Consider the following 21,214-nt stretch of genomic DNA (forward strand, 5'->3'; position numbering starts at 1 on the left):
GGGTTTGAGGTCAGGCCCTATGTTGGGTGTAGAGATTACTTAAAAATAAAATGTTAAAAAAAAAAGAAAACTGGAAAAAGCATCAAGCATTTATCCAGCCATTCCTATATGAACTTTTAAGGTAGCCAAATAAAGTTTCTCCCCATAAAAACATCCCATCTAATAAATGAAAAAGGAATGACATATTAGACCATCACTATTCTGTAACCTTCAGTACCGTAACTGACCTAGGTAATGCCAGATATTAGCTGCCTCCCAATAAAATACACAAGTCACTACAAAAAAAAAAAAAAAAAAAGGGTGGGGGGAGAAATCTGATCAAACCTCTTCATCTAACTTCTAATATAAAAGGAAAAAAAGATAGAAAAGCATATTCAGTGATGGCTTAAAGATACTATCAGTAAAGTCCTGATTGTAAAAACTTCACAGGTATGAAATGTGACAAACTAAACACTTCAATCCCAAGGCAGAGATGGTCAGATTGCAGCACACAGAGGTGGTTATTGCTTTTTAATCAGTCTTCTCTCTTTAATTCTTAACCATAGACACTTTAAAGATACAAATAGTGAGAGGATAGGCAAAGATGTACCATGTGAACAGTAAGCATAAGCAGACTGGATCACAAAAATACCAGGCAAAATGCACTTTGAAGCAAGGAGTAGTAGTAATGGAGATAAAGCAGGAAACTGCATAGTGATAATCTGGCTGATAAGCAAGAAAGAAAAATTTAAAATGTCTATGGGTCTGTAAGAATATAGACTAAAGTGATGCTATCAACCAACCACAAAAATTTAGGAATAAAGAACCATGAGGATTCTAAAATAAGGAGAGAGGGAAGGGAGGGTGAGTTGATTAGGAATTTATCTGCCTCCTCTTCTCAACTATACTGTTCAGAGTGACTAAGCACACGTTTATGCCACAGATCTGAAGAGAAAGACGAGAACAAGAGAAGTGCTGAGTTTAAGGAAAGAATCATCTATCTTTTATTTATACAGTTTTCAAGCCCAAATAAGCTTTCAAAGCCTTTCTTACATGCATGATGTCATTCCATTCTTACATATCCTCTGATAAAAAGCAGGCCATATTTCCTTATCCCCATTTCACAGATAAGAAAGTCAAGCTCAGAGGCTGACGAGCCAAAAAAAAAAAAAAAAAACAAGTTTGGTGCTGGATCAAAGAGTAGACACATATTTTTAAAGACCCTGTGAATGACTCTGTAGGAGTGCAATGAGTTACCAGCTATTTTCTTTCCTGTAAGTAAATTTCCTACAATATGTCCAAATGCACAAAGAAATAACATAAAGGTTATTGGCCAGTTAAGAATTAAGCTATACAGTAGGCCCCTCTTACCCTCGAGTGTTTAAAACACCAAACAGGTGCCTGAAACTGCACATAGTACCCAGCTCTCCGTATATACTATGGTTTTTCCTATACATACATACTTTGATGACAAAGTTTAATTTATAAATTAGGCACAGTAAGAAATTAATAGTAACTAATAATAAAATAGAACAATTACAACAATGTTCTGTAATCCAAGTTATATGAATGTGGTCTTTCTCTCTCTCTCAAAATAGCTTATTGAGCCATACTCACCCTTCTTGGGATGACGTGAGATGACACAATGCTGGTGCAGCGAGATAAAGTAATGTGAATGATGCAGGCATTGGGATGTAGCAACACACTACGACTGACCCCCTGATGATTCGTAGGAGAAGCCCCGGCTTCCAGCTTCCACACTGCAGTGCCCGTGGATAACCCAGGTAAGCACAATGGCAGGTAAGGGGGGAACGACTGTATTTTCACACACTTCTTGACATGATGTCATCACATACAAGGTTGGACCCCTGAGGGCAAAGTTGTGAACGTCCAGCCTGTGTCCAAACAGCATCCTAAAGTGGACACTCCTTGATGGCCTTGTTGGCAGCAAACTCAGTGAGTGTTGACCACGCCCCTAGCTACACAGAAAAACTGACCAAGTTGTGGTTTAGAAACAATTTCAAAGTAAACAGTCTACAGAAAATATGCAAATTTAATCTTCCAGTTAGCAAGACAGACTTTACAGATCCATTTCATCAATTACTTTAGAGGACAAATCTTAGAGTAGAATCACTTCGTTTCTTGGCTTGAACCAAAATATGCTTAAAAATAAATATACCTTTTTAAATATGTAGACAAGGACTGATTACATAAATATTATATGTAAGTTTTATTTACACTCTTCTCCCTGTTCCACTGAAGCAAATTTCTTTTCGGTACATGGGAGACCAAACATTAAGGCTAATGGTGGTTTTATCTAGGAAAAATACATAAACACCAAGGGATATTTTTTCGGCTTCTTGGGTAAAACACAAAAGGGAAGAAAAATGATTGTGGACTTTCTAGTTCTAGTTGTTTTCAATTTTTTATGTAAGTTCAATATTCAGATTTGTATAGAACCTGAGTGAATAAAATGTAGAAGTAAATCACTACCTATTTTAAGCAAACTGGCTTTTTACTTATAGGACTTTTATTTTTTAAAAAGGGGGGAGGGGAAGAAAGAAAGAAATAGAAAAAAGACCAGTAGGTCCTTTCCAGCAGGTGGTCCCGCCTGAAGCAGGCAGGCCTCCTGGCACAGGCTGGGAACGGCTCTGCCCACTGTCAGCTTGCCGGCTGTGGCCCAGGAAAACCATGGCTCCATGCAATCATGAGAAACTGGACCAAACTGGACCGATCTGATCATTACGTCAGATACAAGCATTGAAGGAACTATCAAATAGTAACAAAACTCAATGACTCTTTGTGGCTCATTTTCATTCTGAGTCAATAACCAAGGAGTGACGTTCTCCACAGCCCATTAGGCCTTCACAGGTCCATCTACTTCCCCGTGAACACGACTGAAGGAGGGTGTTAAGGCAGCAGGTGTTAAGATGTATCACTGCTTCTAAAAGTAATTTGGAAGAGACAGGCATGAAACCCAAATTCAGATGTGCTTAAATTAAGTACTGATTTGATTACTCAGCTACGAAGAGGTCTTCTGAATGCACAACTGATTTTTAGCAAGTACAAGGTATCGAGACCAACCTTTTGAGGTTATAAACGCAGGCTAAGTCGCATGAATGTTGAAAAGTGGCCGAAAAACGAAGGCTACATGCTTTTTTGGCCTAAGAATAAGCGGGGAGTGGAGCCAAACATGAACATACATTTCAGCAGAAAGGTGATAAACAGAAAGCCAAGTAGATACTATGCCGAGGAGTGAAGAAACCCCACATAAGAGCTTATACTAATTTTCAAACAGAGTGAAAAATTCACCTTCATAAGGGTAAAAACAAACGTAGTTAGGTGTGTAGATCACCCCAGAAGAACCCATGACTACTAAAGTATTCACGGGAGTTTTCTAAACTGTTAAAACTGATGTTACATGACCACTCTGATTCACCCTTGATTTTAATAACTGACAGAAATTTCTCACCAAGACTGATTTTGGCATCCAAAATACTAATTTGTTGATGAGAATCCTAAAACTCCTTTCATGTTAATTTGCTAATTTATGAGATAGAAAACATACAGTCCTTGATTCTGAAAAGGCCATTTAATCTCTTATCTCAGTTACTGGTCCTGGAAGGGGAGAGGAGAAGGCATGTGGAACTGCATTAAAACAAAGTTTAGAACAATATAAAACATGTGGAAAGACAAACCAAAGGCCAATCAATATTCTGTCTATAGGAAATAAAGGAAAATGGGAGAAAATACTGAAAGAACTCTGCTGTACCATGGAGATACACAGTAGCCATGATCACTTCCTAGATTACTCTTTGGATACTTGATTCAATTGGCCTTAATTGCTTATAAAGTGTGCGACACAATTAGGGAAGATTTGTCTTTAATTTAGCTCTGAAAGAAGCATGAATGGATGGAAACTCTAATCACAGACCACAGTAGATCATTAGAGCAATTAGGAACACACTTTCCAGTCTTGAAAACCTTTCACACAAATCACCTGCTAGCCTTTGGAGCCAGGCTTCAGACTTGCAAAAACTTTGGGGTTCTTAAGGGCAAGTGAGAGCTCATTGAGGAAGGAAATAAAGTGGGAGTCTCTTTCAGATTTCTTTGATTCAAAAATGACGACAATGGTAAAGTGAGGTTCTGGGCGGGTTAGGAAGTAGGTGCTCTGAACTTTGTCATCATAGAAGTGGACCACCTTCTCCAAGCTGTTCAGTTCGGACATGCGGTCTGTCATGATCATAATGACATTGGGCCAGTGCATGACGGGCCTGTCGCTGGGTAGGGACACCACGGCTGGATACTGGTCCACACCCTTAGGGGCCTCTCTGTAGGAATGGGGGTGGTGATAGCCATGACCCTGAAAGCTCTCGGAACCTCGGTTGTCAAAGATTAAGGACACATTGGCAGCATCATACTTGCGGATGAAGCTAGAAATCTTCCCAAAAAAGTCTGGGTTGGCTTTGGCAGTCAACGTTTTCATTTCTGAAGCAGTCGTTTGTCGGCTCAGCGCCTCGTGAAAGTAAAAGCTAAACTTGGCAAGAAGCATGTTTTTGAGTTTCATCAGCCAGAGGAAAAGGTGTGGGGGCTGAACGGCCTTCTGAGACTGCCCTCCGAACAGATGTTTCTTGGTCTCCCGCTGCTTTTCAAAGATCTGGCCCCAAGTCTGCAGCTTGGTGTGAGCACTGTGCAAGTTCACCAGAGACGGGAGGAACTTCCACTCGGAGACCTGGGCCTGGGCCTTCAGGAGATGGCTCAGGACGTCCACCTCCAGCTGGAAACTGCCTTCCAAAGGACTGAGGATGGGGTGGTGAAATCTAGAAGGGAAGGGGAATGAAGAGAAATAAGTAGAAGTGTTACTCCAAAGTGACATTTTCCATCCTCAAAACAGCACACCATGGTGGCCAGGCAAATCTTACTCCATTTGGGGGCAGTAGGAGGAAAAACTGAAGAGCTCCATGTTGATTCTTTTAAAAAATTGTTCTTGGACACCTGAACAGCATCCAAATCTTGATCTCAGTTCAGGTCTCGATTTCAGGGTTGTGAGCTCAAGTCCCACATTCAGCTCCATGCTGTGGATGTGGAGCCCGCTTAAAAAATAAGTAAATAAATAACAAAAATAAATCAATCAAAAGTTATCCTGACATAACTTCACCATCTCAGAATGATGTCAGCATATTCTCCTGTGGAAATAGCCTGATTTTTAAAATTTTATACATTTATTCACGAGACACACACAGAGAGGCAGAGACATAGGCAGAGGGAAAAGCAGGCTCCATGTGGGGAGCCCCATGCGAGACTCGATCCCAGGACCCCAGGATCATGACCTGAGCTAAAGGCAGACACTCAACCACTGAGCCACCCGGGTGCCCCACATAGCCTGATATTTAAACAAAAGATGAGAGTAGTGGCTGCCTTCCTTTCAAATACAAAGAAATTTAAAAAAATTAAAAAATAATAAAAAACAAATAAAAAAAACAAATACAAAGAAATTAAATTAGCTGTCCTTTTTTTCCTGGCCTATTTTATTTATTCTGGGAATTGTATAACTAACATAATCAAAACACAGCATCCTTTTTTTCAGAATGTGGTCCTAAAGAGCTAGAGTTTAAAAAAAAAAAGTCACTAAAACACGTATATAATACATGTAAACTTAATATTCATAGGAACTCCATAAGGTATTATGGTAACTCCATAAGATAAGCCATATTCAATCCTAGTTCCCAAATTTCCTTCATATTTCATCACAGTTAAAAACAAAATGGTATCTAAATAACAAATACCTAACATTTCAACATTTATGTTTTAAATTGGATTACTACTCACTAAATTAACTTTATGACTCATGGATTGTTAACCTGCTATTTGTAAAACATTTTTTCTAATTCACCGGTAACAGTAATATTGGGTAGTAGGGGGGGAGAGGATGTGGGAATACCTCCTTCCAGGGAGAAGAGGGGAAAGGCCACATGCAAAGACCCTGAGTCAAGTGAGAACATCTTCTGATGCTTCAGATCTCCTCTTCAGACTCATTTCCTTAAAAACATCTCCTCTGTTCATCTCCAGACTAGGTCAGGTGACCCCAATTACATCCTCTAGTTTCTTAATACCTGTCTCCCACTTGAGTAGCTTCATCACATAATTTGTCAGACAAACTGGGACCTATGGTCACCTTTGCCCTGAGCTCCTCCCTGAGAAGTGAGAGTTGCCTACTTCCTTCACTCCTTTATCTCTAGAACATATGGCACATACTAGAGATTCAGGAGAGGTTCGGTATACATGGTAACCAACTAGGTTAAGACTTGAATCCTACTCTCTGCCTCCTTGATTCTGTTGTTTGTGATCTAGATCAAATTCTGTAACAATGGTTAAGGAGAGTCCTCCCTGTATGGACCTCTTAGAGCTTTCTTGCTCAGGGTTCTTCTGAGAAATTCTCCAGGGGTGGGGGTGGGGGAGTGTTTCAGTATCTGCCTGGCCTAGTGCACCTTCCTTCTCAAGGAGCCAACAACAAGCCCTTATACTCTTCCCAAAGGCCCAAAGCATCTGCAAGTGACCATTTTAAATATGTGGGCAAGATCTAGCATTTACCGATCATATCTTATGCCTCAGGAACCATGGGAGATGATTTACAGGCCTGGACCCAAGTTAATTGCTTCACTGTCAACAAGACAGAAGCTTCTCATACAGCTGTTTCAGCCCCAGCCGAAGAGGAAAATGCTGGTTATCAATGAAAAGGTTAAGAAAAAAGATCATCACAAGTATAGCCAGAGTTTAAAAATTCACTTAAACATGAATTAGAGGGATTATTAAACATTAAAGAGCCCATACTAAGCTGGATATTATAAGATAGAAACTCATTATCATGTGATAAGGATATAGTTACTCACATGACAAATTTTTTCCTATTACCAGCATTTTACCTTCAATTAGCTTCGAGAGAGGGAAGCTAAAACATAGGTGGAGGGTCTCAGCCTAATAATACATTCAAAGAATCGAAAGATAGGGGTGCCTGGGTGGCTCAGTCAATAAGCATCTGACTCTTGATTTTGGCTCAGGTCATGATCTTATGGGTTGTGGGATGGAGCCCCATAAAAGATTCCAAGCCCAACAAGGAGTCTGCGTGAAGATTCTCTCCCTCTATGTCTCTCCCTACTCATTGTCTCCAGAGCTCTCCGTCTCTCTAAAATAAATAAATAAGTCTTAAAAAAAAAAAAGAATCAGAACAATAAACTAGATTTCAAATCCTCTAGCTTATGTGCTTAATTAATTTGGACTCTTCAAACATTGCATGCTTTGAATTAGGCATTAAGAAATCTAATACACATGTACACACACAACTTCACCACATCTCAAAAATCTTTGAATTGTACAAAATGCTACCTCCTTAGCCTTTAAGCCCTTTAACGCTTAATGGCCATAAAGGGCCACAAGATTCTATAATGATGGGTATCAATAAAATTTCCCAAGGAATTTGAACACAGTAAGACTTAATTACAGGAAAACGTTATGAGATTGAAGAAAATTCTACCACAAATAATAATACTCTAAGTTATTTTTCCTGCTTCACTGGAAATCATCATTTATATCTAACATTCTCCTTGAAAGAACATGAATTCTCTGTACAGATCTTCAGAAAGAATTCTGAACAGGCTCTTCATAAACATATCTTAAAAGTGTTTAAATGTTCAACATTTATTAGGGTGAATGTGAATGCTGAAGCTATTTTTCATCCTTAAGAACTAAAAAATCATGTTAATGTTATTCTGCCAAGAGTTTGAGATTAGCATTATGATGTATCATTTTCCCATTTCCATTCTGCTCTGTGCCTCATACCCACTTACAACTCACACTATAGGGGGATCTGTTAAATTGGTTGTAATCCAAAAATACACACCTCAACTATGGCTTGAAAAGCATGAGAGTCCAAATATGGAATAAGTTGACAACAATTTACAGAGAACATCTGCTCTAAAAGAAATCAAAAAAGAGAGGAGTGCGGGGGGGGGGGGCAGAGAGAGAGAGAGAGAGACAATTCTCTCCTTCACAAATCCACATCAAGGAGTTCCTTCCAAAAGAAGTATCCAGGTCCCAAGTATGTGAGAAGTCAGATAAAAACAATGAAAAATAAATCTCTAGCACAATGTGAATGTACTAAATGCCATAAACTATACACTTAAAAATGGTAAATTTTATGTTATGTATATTTTAACACAATAAAAAAAAATCTTAAAGTTTTCACTAATTTTTAAATATAAATACACTGAAGATAGATGCATTAGCCAAAGGTTTGCCTTATAGAGATTTCCCATGGTAGAAAGAGGTATTTATAATGGATACAAGTAAGAAGTAACACATCTCTTATGAGAAGTACAAAATACTTCTCATTTTAGTAAGATTTTAGAAAAAGGAGCAACTTCTTTTGGTTGAACGATTATGCAGCCCTTAAGGGAGACTGAATTTGAATTGAGCCATGAAACTTGGTGAGGGCTTACATTTCTGGCCCCATTCTTAATCACCTCTGAATCCACACCCTCTACCAGGTGACTCTGCAGGTCTTCCCACCAGAGGTAGAGTATACTTTCTCGTCCCTGGACTATGGACTGAGTCATATGACTTGCTCTGGTCAAAGGGATGTTAGCAGATCTGATGCTTAAAATGAGCTTGGTTGGGCTTATTCTTTTGCACTTGGGTAATAGCCACTGCGTAGCTGGCTCCCCACTCACTTTGGGCTCAGAATGAACACATACGTGTGGAGCAGACCAAACCCAAAGCTCATAGTAATAAGCCAAGCCCAGTGAGAACAGTGGTAAGCAGAGCTATCCAGCTAAGCCAAGCCTGTCAGGTCGGCTTCCAGGAGACCTGCAAGTCTATGCGTGTGAATTTTAGGGTGGTCTGTTATACAGAATGATTGTGGCAAGAGCAACTGATAGATGATATGACAATATGATAGGCTTCAGAACATACTACCCCAAAATATGGCATCTTGGTATACTGACTAATTTATGAATACATTTAAGAAACATGTGCAGCAAAGATTTCCTAACCCTCTCCTAAAGCAGGTCATAAAACCCTCAAGCGAGAGGTGCCTTCCCTCTACTCTAAGGAAAGGAGCATCCTTATCTCCAAAGGAATGGGACACAGAGAGGAATCTGAAAGAACAGGCCTTGCGGCTTCCCCCTTAGCTCATACCCTTTTTCATCCTAGCACATTTTCCCACAACTCTTCAAATGTACTCGGCTCAGTTTTGTTTTTTAACAAAACCTACCACGAAAACACAGGTTTAACAGCTTCTTTGGGTCTTCATTATTTTATGAAGGCTCCCCTGACACACAAAACTTACATTAAATACACTGGTATGTTATTCTCTTGTTAATTTGTCTCTTGTTAAAGGGCCCTCTGCTGAGAATGTAGAAGTATAGAAGAAAAACATCTTTTTCCTTCTCTCCGAATTCAAGGACATTCTAGGCAAAACAAATAATGAGCCAAGGTAGGAAATGGCAAATAGTTATGGGGAACACATTAGATTATGGATTTTTTGGCTTCTGCTTAAAATCCTTAAAGATTTCTCTTCAAAGCTTCTCTTCTACTAAGAGTTTGGGTGCAATTTAAGGCATTTGATGGGCCTTAGATGAATTTGGAAAGATAAGCTGGGGCAAGATAACAGAAGGCCTTCAGCCCTTACTGTTAAGATCTAGACATGCTGAATGCCTAGAGCAGAAGGTGTCCGACAGAAATGGCACTATTGTCGGTTTTACTTATGAAATTTTCCATGGGTGAAAATTCACCTTGTTGAATGATACAGACACAACTACCTGTTAATTTCACTTATCATCACAAATCTTTTTCTGAAGGGAAAGGGACATGAGGCCTAAAGAAATCACAGTTCTGCCCTTGGTGAGAATCCTGTCTTCTGAAGCATTCAGATCAAAAAACTGTGCTCCCTAAAATGCCAACAGGAACTTTATGTGACTCAATTTTTAAAAATGTTCTTTGGGGCGCCTGGCTGGCTCAGTCAGTGGAGAATGCGACTCTTGGTCTCAGGACTGTAAGTATGAGCCTTACTTTGGTGTACAGATTACTTAAAAGTAAAATCTTAAAAAAAAAAAATTCTTTAAAATCTAGCTGTAAAATCATGGTTAAAGGATATGTCACTTAATGATATATTACTGTCATATCAAGGATTTTTTTTAAGATTAACTTATTTATCGGAGAGAGTGGTGCACACAGGGAGGAGGGGCAGAGGGAGAAAGAGAAAGAGAGTCTTAAGCAGACTCATGCTGAGCACGGAACCTGACTCGGGGCTTGATCCCACAACAGGATTGTTATAGTCAAAACCAAGAGTCAGACGTTTAACCGACTATGCCACCAATGTGCCCCCACCAGTGGGATTTTTAAAAACTGTCTAGAATGCATAATTTCTTACTTCCTTAAAATAATTATTTCTTAAAATTATACTCTTGACTTAGGAGAGTAAATTTTTGCATTTATAATCCATCTTCCAGGTTTGTTTAACTATGAAACAGAAAAATTAACCAGAATCTTCTTTTATGCCCACTGTATAAGAGTTGGGTAAGTAAATTCAGAATGAATTTTACAGAACCAAAAAATGTTCCAAAGATGCTTCCCTGGGGGGGAGGGGGAGATAAAAAAAACCCAAGTTCCTCCTCTCCTCAAAAGTATTCAAGGAATAGTAGACATCCTATTCCTGTATGAGCTAAACTCATATTTTTTCTCCTCAGGGTACACAATAAAAACTAATATGATTAATGTTAATTATTCAATTTGAAATGCAGCACCACAATGACTGTGGTTCTTAAGCAATAATTTACATTTGTTTAATAAGGTAATAAGTTTGCCAGAAAGGGAAACCTTTAGCACTATTCTACTCTTTTTCTTTTCTTTAAAGATTTTATTTATTTATTCATGAGAGACACAGAGAGGCAGAGACATGGGCAGAGGGAGAAGCAGGCTCCATGCAGGAAGCCCGGTGCGGAACTCGATCCCGGAACTCCAGGACCACACTCTGGGCCGAAGGCAGACGCCCAAACGCTGAGCCACCCAGGAGTCCCAACACTACTCTACTCTAACCACAACTGGCTTCCAAAGAAAAAAAACAAAACGTGCTTCCCCTTCTTCTCTGAAAGCAGACTGGACCTTGCAATAACTCACACAGAATCTGCATCTCAAATCATGTCCACAAGTTAGACTCCATGTTATACATCATGCATGTTAATTTTTTTAATACAAAAGCATTTCATCATTTGAAAGATAAAAGATTCACATGCTATTTTAGAAGTGCTCTGACATGGATCAGATATATTGGGGCAAATAAACATTTCCTGAAAGATAAACTTGGGTCCTTTGCGAGAAGGGTTAACTCTCTCAATACAATAGAATACCAAAATATTAATTACTTCTCTAGAACACTGGAACCATGAAAGAAACGTTTGGTATATAGCACAGATACCAAATCAAAAGGTCTACAGAAAAGAAAAAAAGAAGAAGAGAAAAAAAAAGGTCTACAGAAAAAAAAGAATATTATCCTGGCAAAAGGCAAAGTATGTTAATTTTCACCTAACATAATTCCACTTCCCCCTCCAAAATCAACATATTGTACAGAATTTCAACTTTTCAGAACTTGTTAACTAAGGAATTTATGTTGTTTAAGTTAACCTCAAGTTTCCAATTGAGATAATTTTCAGGCTTGGATGTGTAATCAGTAATTAATTAGATAAAGGCAGCACTAGTGAAAGATGGAGAAAGATGAAAACACCTTGACCTAGGTGATACCCCGCCCGGTATCCTGTCTCTATCAGATTCCAAGAGTAACCACTCTGTCCTAAAGAGCTTCAAGAATGAAAGCTGGGCTTTTGAGGGAAATGGAAGGAATTCTCAAAGATCTGGGAAATAGGATGTTCCAAAGAAGGTAAAAGATGATAGATCACAAATCTAATCAAATAAAAATAGCTAAATAGTAATAATCATTCATATGAAACACACATACACACACACAGTTAAGGTTCAGTACCTAGTATATTCCACTGTTGGCACCTCTCTTTCATTTATCCAAACAATTTTTTCATGTAGACTATTTTCAATATCACAGGAAACTTTTAAAACATAGAAGTTTCTGGGCACCCAACTGAGAATCACTAAATCTTACTTACCCTCTTGAGGAAGAAGGGCAGGGCAAGGGCAGGGGGCAGGTATGGTTCCTTTTCTTAAGCTTTGCAAATGGTTCAGCAAACCACTTTCACATTAACATTTGGGAATCACCACGTGAGATCTCTTCCCTTTGAGAATTAGATCTCAAACTGTACTTTTGTTTTTGGATTTCAAAAAATTATGTTATTAAAAAAAAATCCAACTGAGGTTTGAGGAAGAAATAAAAGTTCCAAACATAGAAAATCTGTTACCATGTAAAATTTGTTTATAAAATGAAAATGTGTATATTTATATGCAGAGACTGTCTCTCAAGAATGATAGGAAGAACTCGCTAACAACATTCATTGTCTCTTAGGAAGGGAATTAAGTAGATAAAGAACAGGGGCACTTTTCACTATGTATTCTTTTGTGCTTTATAAATTTTGAGCTGTATTAATGTATTACCTACTAAAAATAGATGAAACAAAAATTTAGAATATATCATAAAAACAAAAAATACAGGACAATAAAAAATAGTAAGAGGACATTTTGGATACAACTGGGGAAATCTGAATATGGACTACTTACTGCTGATGATAGAAAAAAATCAGTGCTAAATTTCCTAAGTGAGAAAACTATGTTACAGTTTTGTATAGTTCTTAGAAGATACAATCTGAGTATTTGGGGGTGAAGTGTTATGATGTTCCCATATGACTTCCAAACAATGTGGGAGGGGTAATAAAATTATCTAAACAGAGAGATAAAGCAAACATGGCAACATTTTAACAATATGAGTCAAAGGGAAGGATGTTTGCATGTTCACTGCACAGCTTTATTTCTTTTTAAAATCTTTTTCTTTTTTAAAAAAGATTTTATTTATATATTTGACAGAGCAAGAGAGCATAAGCAAGTGGAGTGGCAGAGGGAGAGGGAAAAGCAGGCTTCTGGCTGGGCAGGGATCCCAATGGAGGGCTCAAGACACAGGACTCGAGCCCAGGACCCTGGGATCATGACCTGAGCTAAAGGCAATTGCTTAACCGAGCCACCCAGGAGTCCCTGTTTATTTCTTTTTTAATAATAGCTTTACTAGGTAATTCACATACATAATGTATACTCTTTTATAAAAGGTATAGAATTCAGTAGTTTTAGTAGAGTTGTGCAACCATCACCACTAATTTTAGAACAGTCTCATGACCCCCCCCCAAAAGGAATCCTGTACCCATTAGAAGTCACTCCCCATTCTCACCTTCACCCCAACCATTTTCTGTGTCCGTCATCTGTAATCTACATTCTGTGTTTATGACTTTGCCTATTCTGGACATTTCCTATAACTGGAAGGATACAACATGTGATCTTTTCTGACTGGTTTCTTTCATGTAGCATAATTATTCAAGGTTCATGGAGACTGTGGGCATATATCAATACCTCATTCCTTTCTACAGCCGAACAATAACACCTAATGCTTCTCAAAATCCTTTGGTATTGTTTTTTGGCTCAGGAAGTGAGCAATACATTACAGGCAGGCTCATAAATGAAAGTAGCAATTTCCTTCAAATAGAAGTTTTCCAGCTGATCATCTTTTTTTAAAAAAAAAAAATTAAATTGGCTACAAATAGCTTTTTGACTATCAAAAAAAATTTAAGTATGCCCTCCTCAAAATCACAGATGCCTGTGTCCCCTAAGAAAGTTTAAAACAAAACCAAAACTATGCCACAGGCATAGAATAGCATAGAAAGCAATTATAAAGGAGTTTCCAACACATGTTAAGTAATGGTTAGTTACATCAGAGGAATAAGTGGATAACTCATCAAGGTGATTACTTTGTAAGGGACATTTATTTGAATAATAGTTTGTAAAAAAAAAAATCACATTAGTTTATATACAGTTCTCGCTGTGTGAACTCTTTTTGAAGCAGCAAAATCAGTTATAATACATCTTTTAAGGATTACTTCATTCTTGGCCCTTGGTTATTGCTTAGGGAAGTATCCACCCAGCGTGGTGTTAATGAACCTCAAAGGAGGTACCTAATGTATACCCATTCGTTAATATGTATAAGATGTAAAATAGCTATTTCTCTATTTCAGTTATTTCATCATAGATTTTCCTCATAAGAGTGTGGGGAAGTGGGGCACCCTGGTGGCTCAGTGGTTGAGCATCTGCCTTTGGCTCAGGTCATGATCCTGGGGTCCTGGGATCGAGTCCTGCATCAGGTTCCCTGCAGGGAGCCTGCTTCTCTGCCTCTCTCTGTGTTTCTTAGGAAGAAATAAATAAAATCTTAAAAAAAAAAAAAAAAAAAGAATGTGGGGAAGGAGCTAGTGTGTGTGGGAGTGAGAGGCTGCTCTGGCCATCCCTCCCTCTTTCCCTCCTTCCCTCCTCACCTCCTCACCTACACTCACCTGGAGCTGTATTTCTTGAGGATGGTGTCCAAAAGGCCAACGAGCTCCTCAGCATTGATGAACTTCTGTGGGCTGAGGGTGTACATCTTCTCATAGAAGTCTGCGATCTCCATCCGGGCTTGCACGAAGAAGCACAGCTGCTCCGACAGGTGGGAAAGTAGTTCTTCCACGTGGGGGGCGTTCCCCCCGAGGGCACCGCGGCCAGTCACCACCTTCTTCAGCTCATTGTGCAGGGAAGTATAGATGGTACGGATAGAATCTTTCCTGCTGAAGAAGGACTGGCCCCCTGGGAGGCAAATGACATTAGCAAATGACAAGTAAGGAAGAGAAACTAGGAGAGAACACCTCCCAGCACCCAAAAGGAAAGGAAGGGCGCCTGGGTGGCTCAGTGAGTTAAGCACCTGCCTTTGGCTCAGGTCATGATCCCAGAGTCTGGGATCCAGCCCCCTGTCTGGGCTCCCTGTTCAGCGAGGAGTCTGCTTCTCCCTCTCCCCTGGCTTGTTCTCTCTCTTTCTCTCTCTCTTGCTCCCTCTCTCTCAAATAAGTAAATGCATAAAATCTTTTAAAAAAAGAAAAACCAAAAGGAAAGGAGTCTGCTGAGCTCAGTGAGTTATCACCTACCATATTCTCTGACTCCTATGATTGGAATTTAAATATTTTGTGATTCATAATTTCATTGAAGAATAAGAAATGAATGCCTGGTGCACCTCCTCAGTGTAGTAACAGATGTATGATTTCTTTACCCATATACCAATTCTCCCCCAAACCAATTCAATGAGGATTCACATTTATTTCAGAGGAGAATTAACCTAGCAGGTGACATCAACCTGAATCCAAATAGCCCTCCTTCCACATACACGTATTTAAAACAAAAGAGAATACCCAACTGGAAAACACTGTTATTCCTGATAAATCAGAAAATTTTATTTCTGCATCAGGGCTGAATTTTCCTTTGAATCTTTTAAGCTATACCAGAAAATGGAAAATACATGTATCTCCCTTACACAAGAACACAGAATCTGGGGATCGCAAGGGAAAAAAAGGAAATCTTTAGTACTTTTTTTTTTTTTTTAAGTAAGTTCTACACCCAATGCGGGGCTTGAACTCATGACCCTGAGATCAAGAGTTACATGCTCCTCCAACTGAGCCAGTCAGGCACCCAGAAATCTTTGGAACTCTTGATAAGGTTTATACAATAGATTATAACAAAATAAGCACCACATTGTGAGTGATTAAGTGCAGGAAGTAATTATAAATAACTATTGCTGTAACTCAGGAGTTCCAAATCGGGGAAAAAAAAAAAAAAAAGACCAGGGGTGCCTGGCTGGCTCAGCTGGTAGAGCGTGTGACTCTTATCTCAGGGTCTTGAGTTCAACCCCTACACTAGGCATGGAGCTACTTAATTTAAAAAAAAAAGACAAAATACATCCCTTTCAGCAGTTAATAGGGATCAAGTGGCATAGATCATTTCCTTACTCGGTATTAACACATGATCAACTCTAGTTCTAATAATTATAGAGCCAGCTTTGTAGATGTTTTCTTAACCAATTCTGCACTAGAGAAAGGGTCACAGGCAAGATATTAAGAGAATGAAAAGAAACAGTGCAGCTTTAAAACAGTAATTCTTAGAAATATATAAAAACCTCAGAGATGGATGACAGTTTACATTTTCTATTGCTATACACAGAATGCTTTAATGAATAAACTTACTACTTTTATACATGTCAATTAAGAGTGAAAATTATTTATCGAGGCATTTTGTAAAACATCCCTTTGACAAATGAAACATTTCACAATGTTGTTTCTACTTCACTACCCAGTTTATATTTCAAGAAATGAATCTTACATCCTTTCCTACTACTGTGACCAGCGTGTCCAAGGTTATCCACGATTTTCACAGTTGGTTCTTAAAGTCTGGCTTCTCAGAAAGCCCTTAGTCCCACGCCCTGGGAAGCCCCCTGACCCTGGGCAAACCTAGAAGGTTGGTCACTTATAACTTATTTTTAAGCATTAATAGTTTGTGGAATACGTTATTAAGTGACCAACCTTCTAGGTTTGTAGTTGTAGTTAATAGTTGTAAAAGTAATCAAATTAATAGTTTGTGGAATGTTTTCTTCAGTATACTGCCTAGACAAAGTAACATTCAAATCATTTCCTCTCCTAATAGCAAAAACCATGTGGTACAGTTGGATTGACCCCAGCACTAACATCCCGCACACGACTGTACCCTGAAGGGTTTGCCCTCCTTCCCTGCCTATATTAGTCTAATCCTGCAGATTTTGTGAAGGGACAGTATGGAATAAATAGACCTCTGTGACCAAGTTTAGGAGAAAAAATTTCTTAGGTTAAGTAGGTAACAAGAGTACCATGCAAAATCTATGGGGTGCCTAGATGGCTCAGTCAGGGGAGTGTGCAACTCTTGATCTCAGGGTTGTGAGTTCAGGCCTCACATTGGGTGTACAGATTACTTAACAATAAAATCTTAACAAAACAAAACAAAAAAAAAACTAAAAGCTCTGGAAGTCTGACAGACTTAGCCCCAATTCCAGCTTCCGAATGTATACTCTGTGTGATATGCCAATGACTTGGCTACTTTGAACCTTAGCTGTGGTTTTTAACACGAAACAAGTAATAGAGCCAAGAAGACAACATGAAATCACATCTGGTATATAATGTGCCTGGAGCAAAGTGCATGTTGCATAACACTAGTCCCCTTCCATTTGTAATGGACATAAGAAGACCCTGAATACTACCTAATTGGGCTTCTAAAACTCTATAGTAAATTGGGAGCTTCATATAATGTAAACAAGAATAGCTACCTATTTGAAAGCTAGTGAGGTGACTCTCAACTGCGTACTTACCCCTTAACAGGGTGGCCTTAGTGAGTTTTAACTCTGAGTGAAAAAGAACTTCCTTCATCAGATTACCCTCTCTGAGGGAGTGGAAACACCACACGGATGCAAAGAGTATCCTGAAAAGCTTATCAATAATCATCAGTCACCAGTATGTGAAACCATGTCAAGGGACACTATAAGGAAGGGAGAGACCACCAACGCATTTCTTTTAAACTGGTCTCTTTTCTCAGAGCTCTCAGGAGCACAATCCTACATATTGACTACCCTGGTTAGGAATATCCAGAGGGGACTGGTCTTCCTTCATTACTGGGAAACAAGGAAGCAGGGACACCAGACATCTTCCTCTTTTCAATTTTTTGAACTCACAAAATAGGATTATGTTGAACTATTTCCAGAAGGCTCTTTGTATTGTATCTTCACTATTTTTCAAGATTTCAACAGTCCACCCCACAGGATAAAATTTCAAGTAACAAGTGTATTAAAGGAGTATGTGAAACGTCTAATTGAGTATTTTATTCCACAATGTTTTGTTAATGATAGTTTGTAAATGTTGGTTCTCAAGTTAAAGTCATTTCCTACCGTGCTAAATTCTAGCAACCAGAGGTTGAGGAAACTCTCCAGTAACGAAACAAAAGGGAGAGATGTATGGCCTAAAGTCCTCCAAAGGCATTGAGATGGCATATTTTTATCCGTGATCCTTCCCCAAACAGGTATAGTCTCTTCTCAAAGCAAAGAGAAAGCTCCAAGGTAAGGGCTCCACCCAGAGTTGTTCAGAACTGAGCCAGTACAGGAACAGAAGGCTCCCTGTCAGGTCCATCCTTTGCCTAAAGTGTTTGCCCACACATGCATCTATAATCAGGATTCACTGCCAAGGTCTCTGATAAACATCAGTCACAAGAGTGAGGTCAGAAAGACTCACGTGTTTGGATCATGTTTTTTTAAATGTTTAAAGATACACATAAAACATTTTGTTTTGTTTTTAAAAAAAATATCATACATTCTAATTACCAAAGGATGTGAAGAACATGGGAATGTCTTCAGTGTCAACACAAAACTTTTTCCCCAAGGGTTTAATTAAGAAAATAGAGCCGACCTAATAATCACAGAATCATATGGTAAGCCTGCTGATATCACAAACATTCCAGTATCAAAACACTGTAAGATAGCTGCAAATTTAAAAATTTAAAATTTGGAACCTACGTTTACTATACATTGAAGAAGTTAATGAGGCGTTAAAGTTAAACGTGCCATTCTCAGAACATTCACTCAGAAGTGACAGATCACTGGGAGCCTGAACCATGCCTGGGCATGTTTCAGAGTGTCAACTGCTCCCGGTTGAATTTCACGGTGCAGCCTTCAGGCTCATCCATGCAAGCAGGGGGTCCATGCAGACAGAACTAATCACTTTACGTGACAAGGGCCATTTCACAGAACCCAAGGCTAAGACCCTGATAATTTTACACCTGCTCTTAACACACAGGGCAGCCAGTGCTGTTTACCTAAAACCAGACACATACAACTGAAACTAGAATAGCAGATTTTTAAACTGGGGTCCATGACTAGGCTTTAGGAAATCCGACTGAATGGAAACCTCTCAGATTATATGCAAAATTGTATTACACATATATATTCCATGTAAGTGCATGGGCTTCATCAAAATCTCACAGATGAGCTTAAACAAATTAAGAATCATGGCCCTGAGGGGTCAGTCACCATTCTTCATGAGGTGAGAGAATCTAAAAACAACTAAAACTGCCAGAAAATTACCCACCTTCAATTTTATGGCCAGAATCTTCCCCACTTCCAAATACAGTTGACCCCTGAACAGCGTCAGGGGTAGGAGAGGGGTTGCTGGGGAGCTGATCCCCCCACACACACACATAGCCAAAAATCTGGGTATTAACTTTTGACTTCCCAAAAATTTAATTACTAATAGCTTATGGTTGACTAGAGGCCTTACTGATAACATAAACAGTAGTAGGTTAACACGTATTTCATAGGTTATATGTATTCTATGTTGTATTCTTATAATAAGGTAAGCTAGAGAAAAAGAAAATGTTAGGAAAATCATAAAGGATGAGAAAAATATTTACTGCACTGTATTTATCGAAAAAAAAAATCCGTGTATTAGTGGACCAATGCAGTTCACACCCCTCTTATTCAAGGGCCAACTGTATACACAAAGTATATGCTTAAATCATAATACGGACAACAACTTTTTACAAATCATATGGATAAAAACACAATCTGACAGTTCAAAGGCAGGTATTCTGGTTTGAGATCTGTCACCTACCCACACAGGTGCGCGTAGACAATTTGCCGATCTACAGAAAGGGTAACAATGACACTGCAACAGCAATTGCAAATTTGTGAGAAGTGCCACTGCAAAAAGGGGGTGGGGAAAAAATGCACAGGGTGAATCTAACTGAGCACTTTTGCCAGTAAGTCAACATACTACACAACAAGGTATTATCTGAACAGCCAAGGCACAGGTTAAGACCTCAGAAAGCCCTGCACCCCTCCCCCCCCCCCCCCCCCCCCCCGTGGGATTACTGATCATCATCCCCTGGCCATAGGGACGTGGCCACCTTCAGGCAATAGAAGGAAACTGGGGGTTAAAATCAAAATGGAATCTGCACTCAACTTTTATCTTTCTATTCCTATTTCATAGATGTGTCCTCCATTCATACCAGCCCCTGTGCTTCTGATAACTGAAACGTCTAAAAACAGGCCAAAATACTAACACCCCTTTGAAAGCTCCAGGATCTGTAATAGGCACTGGTGGCCATGATAAGTAGTGATATTTTATATGCACAGCCCTTGGCTTCCTCATTATTTTATTTCCTTCTGATCTACTCATACCGTTTCAGCTAGTGAAAATCGGCTGAATCCGCTCTTTCATCTCACTTCCAGGGGCCAAGATTCATGATGATGCAATGATAAGAGTGTTTACCATCTTCCCCCAAGTGCCCTCTTGCTAGTGTCAGGCACGTTTCTTGCCTTTCCTGTCCGGTACTCGCTTATTTCCTCATGCTTTAAATTATTTATTGACAGCCTAAGAAGGAGGGGTAAGTAAGGACGCCATCCGTAACTCTCAGGGGCCTCGGCTTTAGGAGGCCGGGCTGCAAAGGTGTTCATTGGTTCTAACTAGGTCGCATTGCCCAGGTCTGCTCCTCTGGCCACAGTGTCAGCGGGCAGGCTGCTTAACTTCTCACTGAGGGCACCAATCCGTGCAATGGGCACGCACCGAGACACCCCTCGGTGGGAGCCGCAGCCCCGGCGGCAGCGGAGGCCGGTGGGCGGGGCCTGCGGGAGCCGGGGGAGGGAAGGGGTCGCCGGGAGGTGAGCCGGGAGCGCCGAGAGGAGCGGGAGGCCGCGGCGAGGCAGGGAGCCAACCCCCTTTCCTTCCTCCTCAAAGGGCACGGGGGGCGGGGCGGAGGTACCTAGTTTCTGCCCCAGGTAGGTGAGGCTGTGATAGACCTTCTCGGCCGCGGCCAGGTGGGCCAGGGCCGCCAGCAGCGACAGCCAGCTGCCCCCCGCGCTCTTGTTGGCCTCTCGCTCCTTGTCCACATTGTCCTTGGCCTTGTCGTAAGAGAAGATGCCCAGGTGAGAGAAGAACGTCTCCAGCACCGCCTGTTCCACCGGGACCGGGGCGGCCAGCGGGATAGACTCCCCCATGCGAGCTGCGACCCCGCTCCACCCACGTGGCTCTCCGCTGCCTCGCACTTCCGGGTTCCCGGGGAACGTGCGCGCCGGCGTGCGTGCGTGCGCGCGGCCGGGCGAGCGCCGGGCTCGGGGGCGCGCGGCCGGGCCTGAGCGAGGAGGCCCCTCCCCTCC

General features: G+C 40.3%; 1 protein-coding gene across 1 annotated transcript; it reads right to left on the reverse strand.

The window, feature by feature from the left end:
* Positions 1–3,552: 3,552 nt before the first annotated feature.
* KICS2 (KICSTOR subunit 2) lies at positions 3,553–21,195 on the reverse strand. Its single transcript, XM_055328966.1, has 3 exons — positions 20,821–21,195; positions 14,523–14,808; positions 3,553–4,799 (listed from the first exon to the last, which is right to left on the reverse strand). Exons 1-3 carry the CDS (start codon positions 21,053–21,055, stop codon positions 3,983–3,985), a joined length of 1,338 nt encoding a protein of 445 aa, XP_055184941.1. The 5' UTR covers positions 21,056–21,195; the 3' UTR covers positions 3,553–3,982.
* Positions 21,196–21,214: the final 19 nt, after the last annotated feature.

This window comes from Nyctereutes procyonoides, unplaced genomic scaffold (genome assembly GCF_905146905.1).
Source record: "Nyctereutes procyonoides isolate TBG_1078 unplaced genomic scaffold, NYPRO_anot_genome, whole genome shotgun sequence".
Lineage (NCBI taxonomy): Eukaryota > Metazoa > Chordata > Mammalia > Carnivora > Canidae > Nyctereutes > Nyctereutes procyonoides.

Coding starts and splice junctions, on each gene's coding strand:
- KICS2 (XM_055328966.1), bottom strand. CDS start 21,055: ATGGGGGAGTCTATCCCGCTGGCCGCCCCGGTCCCGGTGGAACAGGCG. Junction 14,809..20,820: donor CTACCTGGGGCAGAAACTAG/GTACCTCCGCCC, acceptor TTTGCCTCCCAG/GGGGCCAGTCCTTCTTCAGC. Junction 4,800..14,522: donor CTCAAGAAATACAGCTCCAG/GTGAGTGTAGGT, acceptor CTTCCCTTCTAG/ATTTCACCACCCCATCCTCA.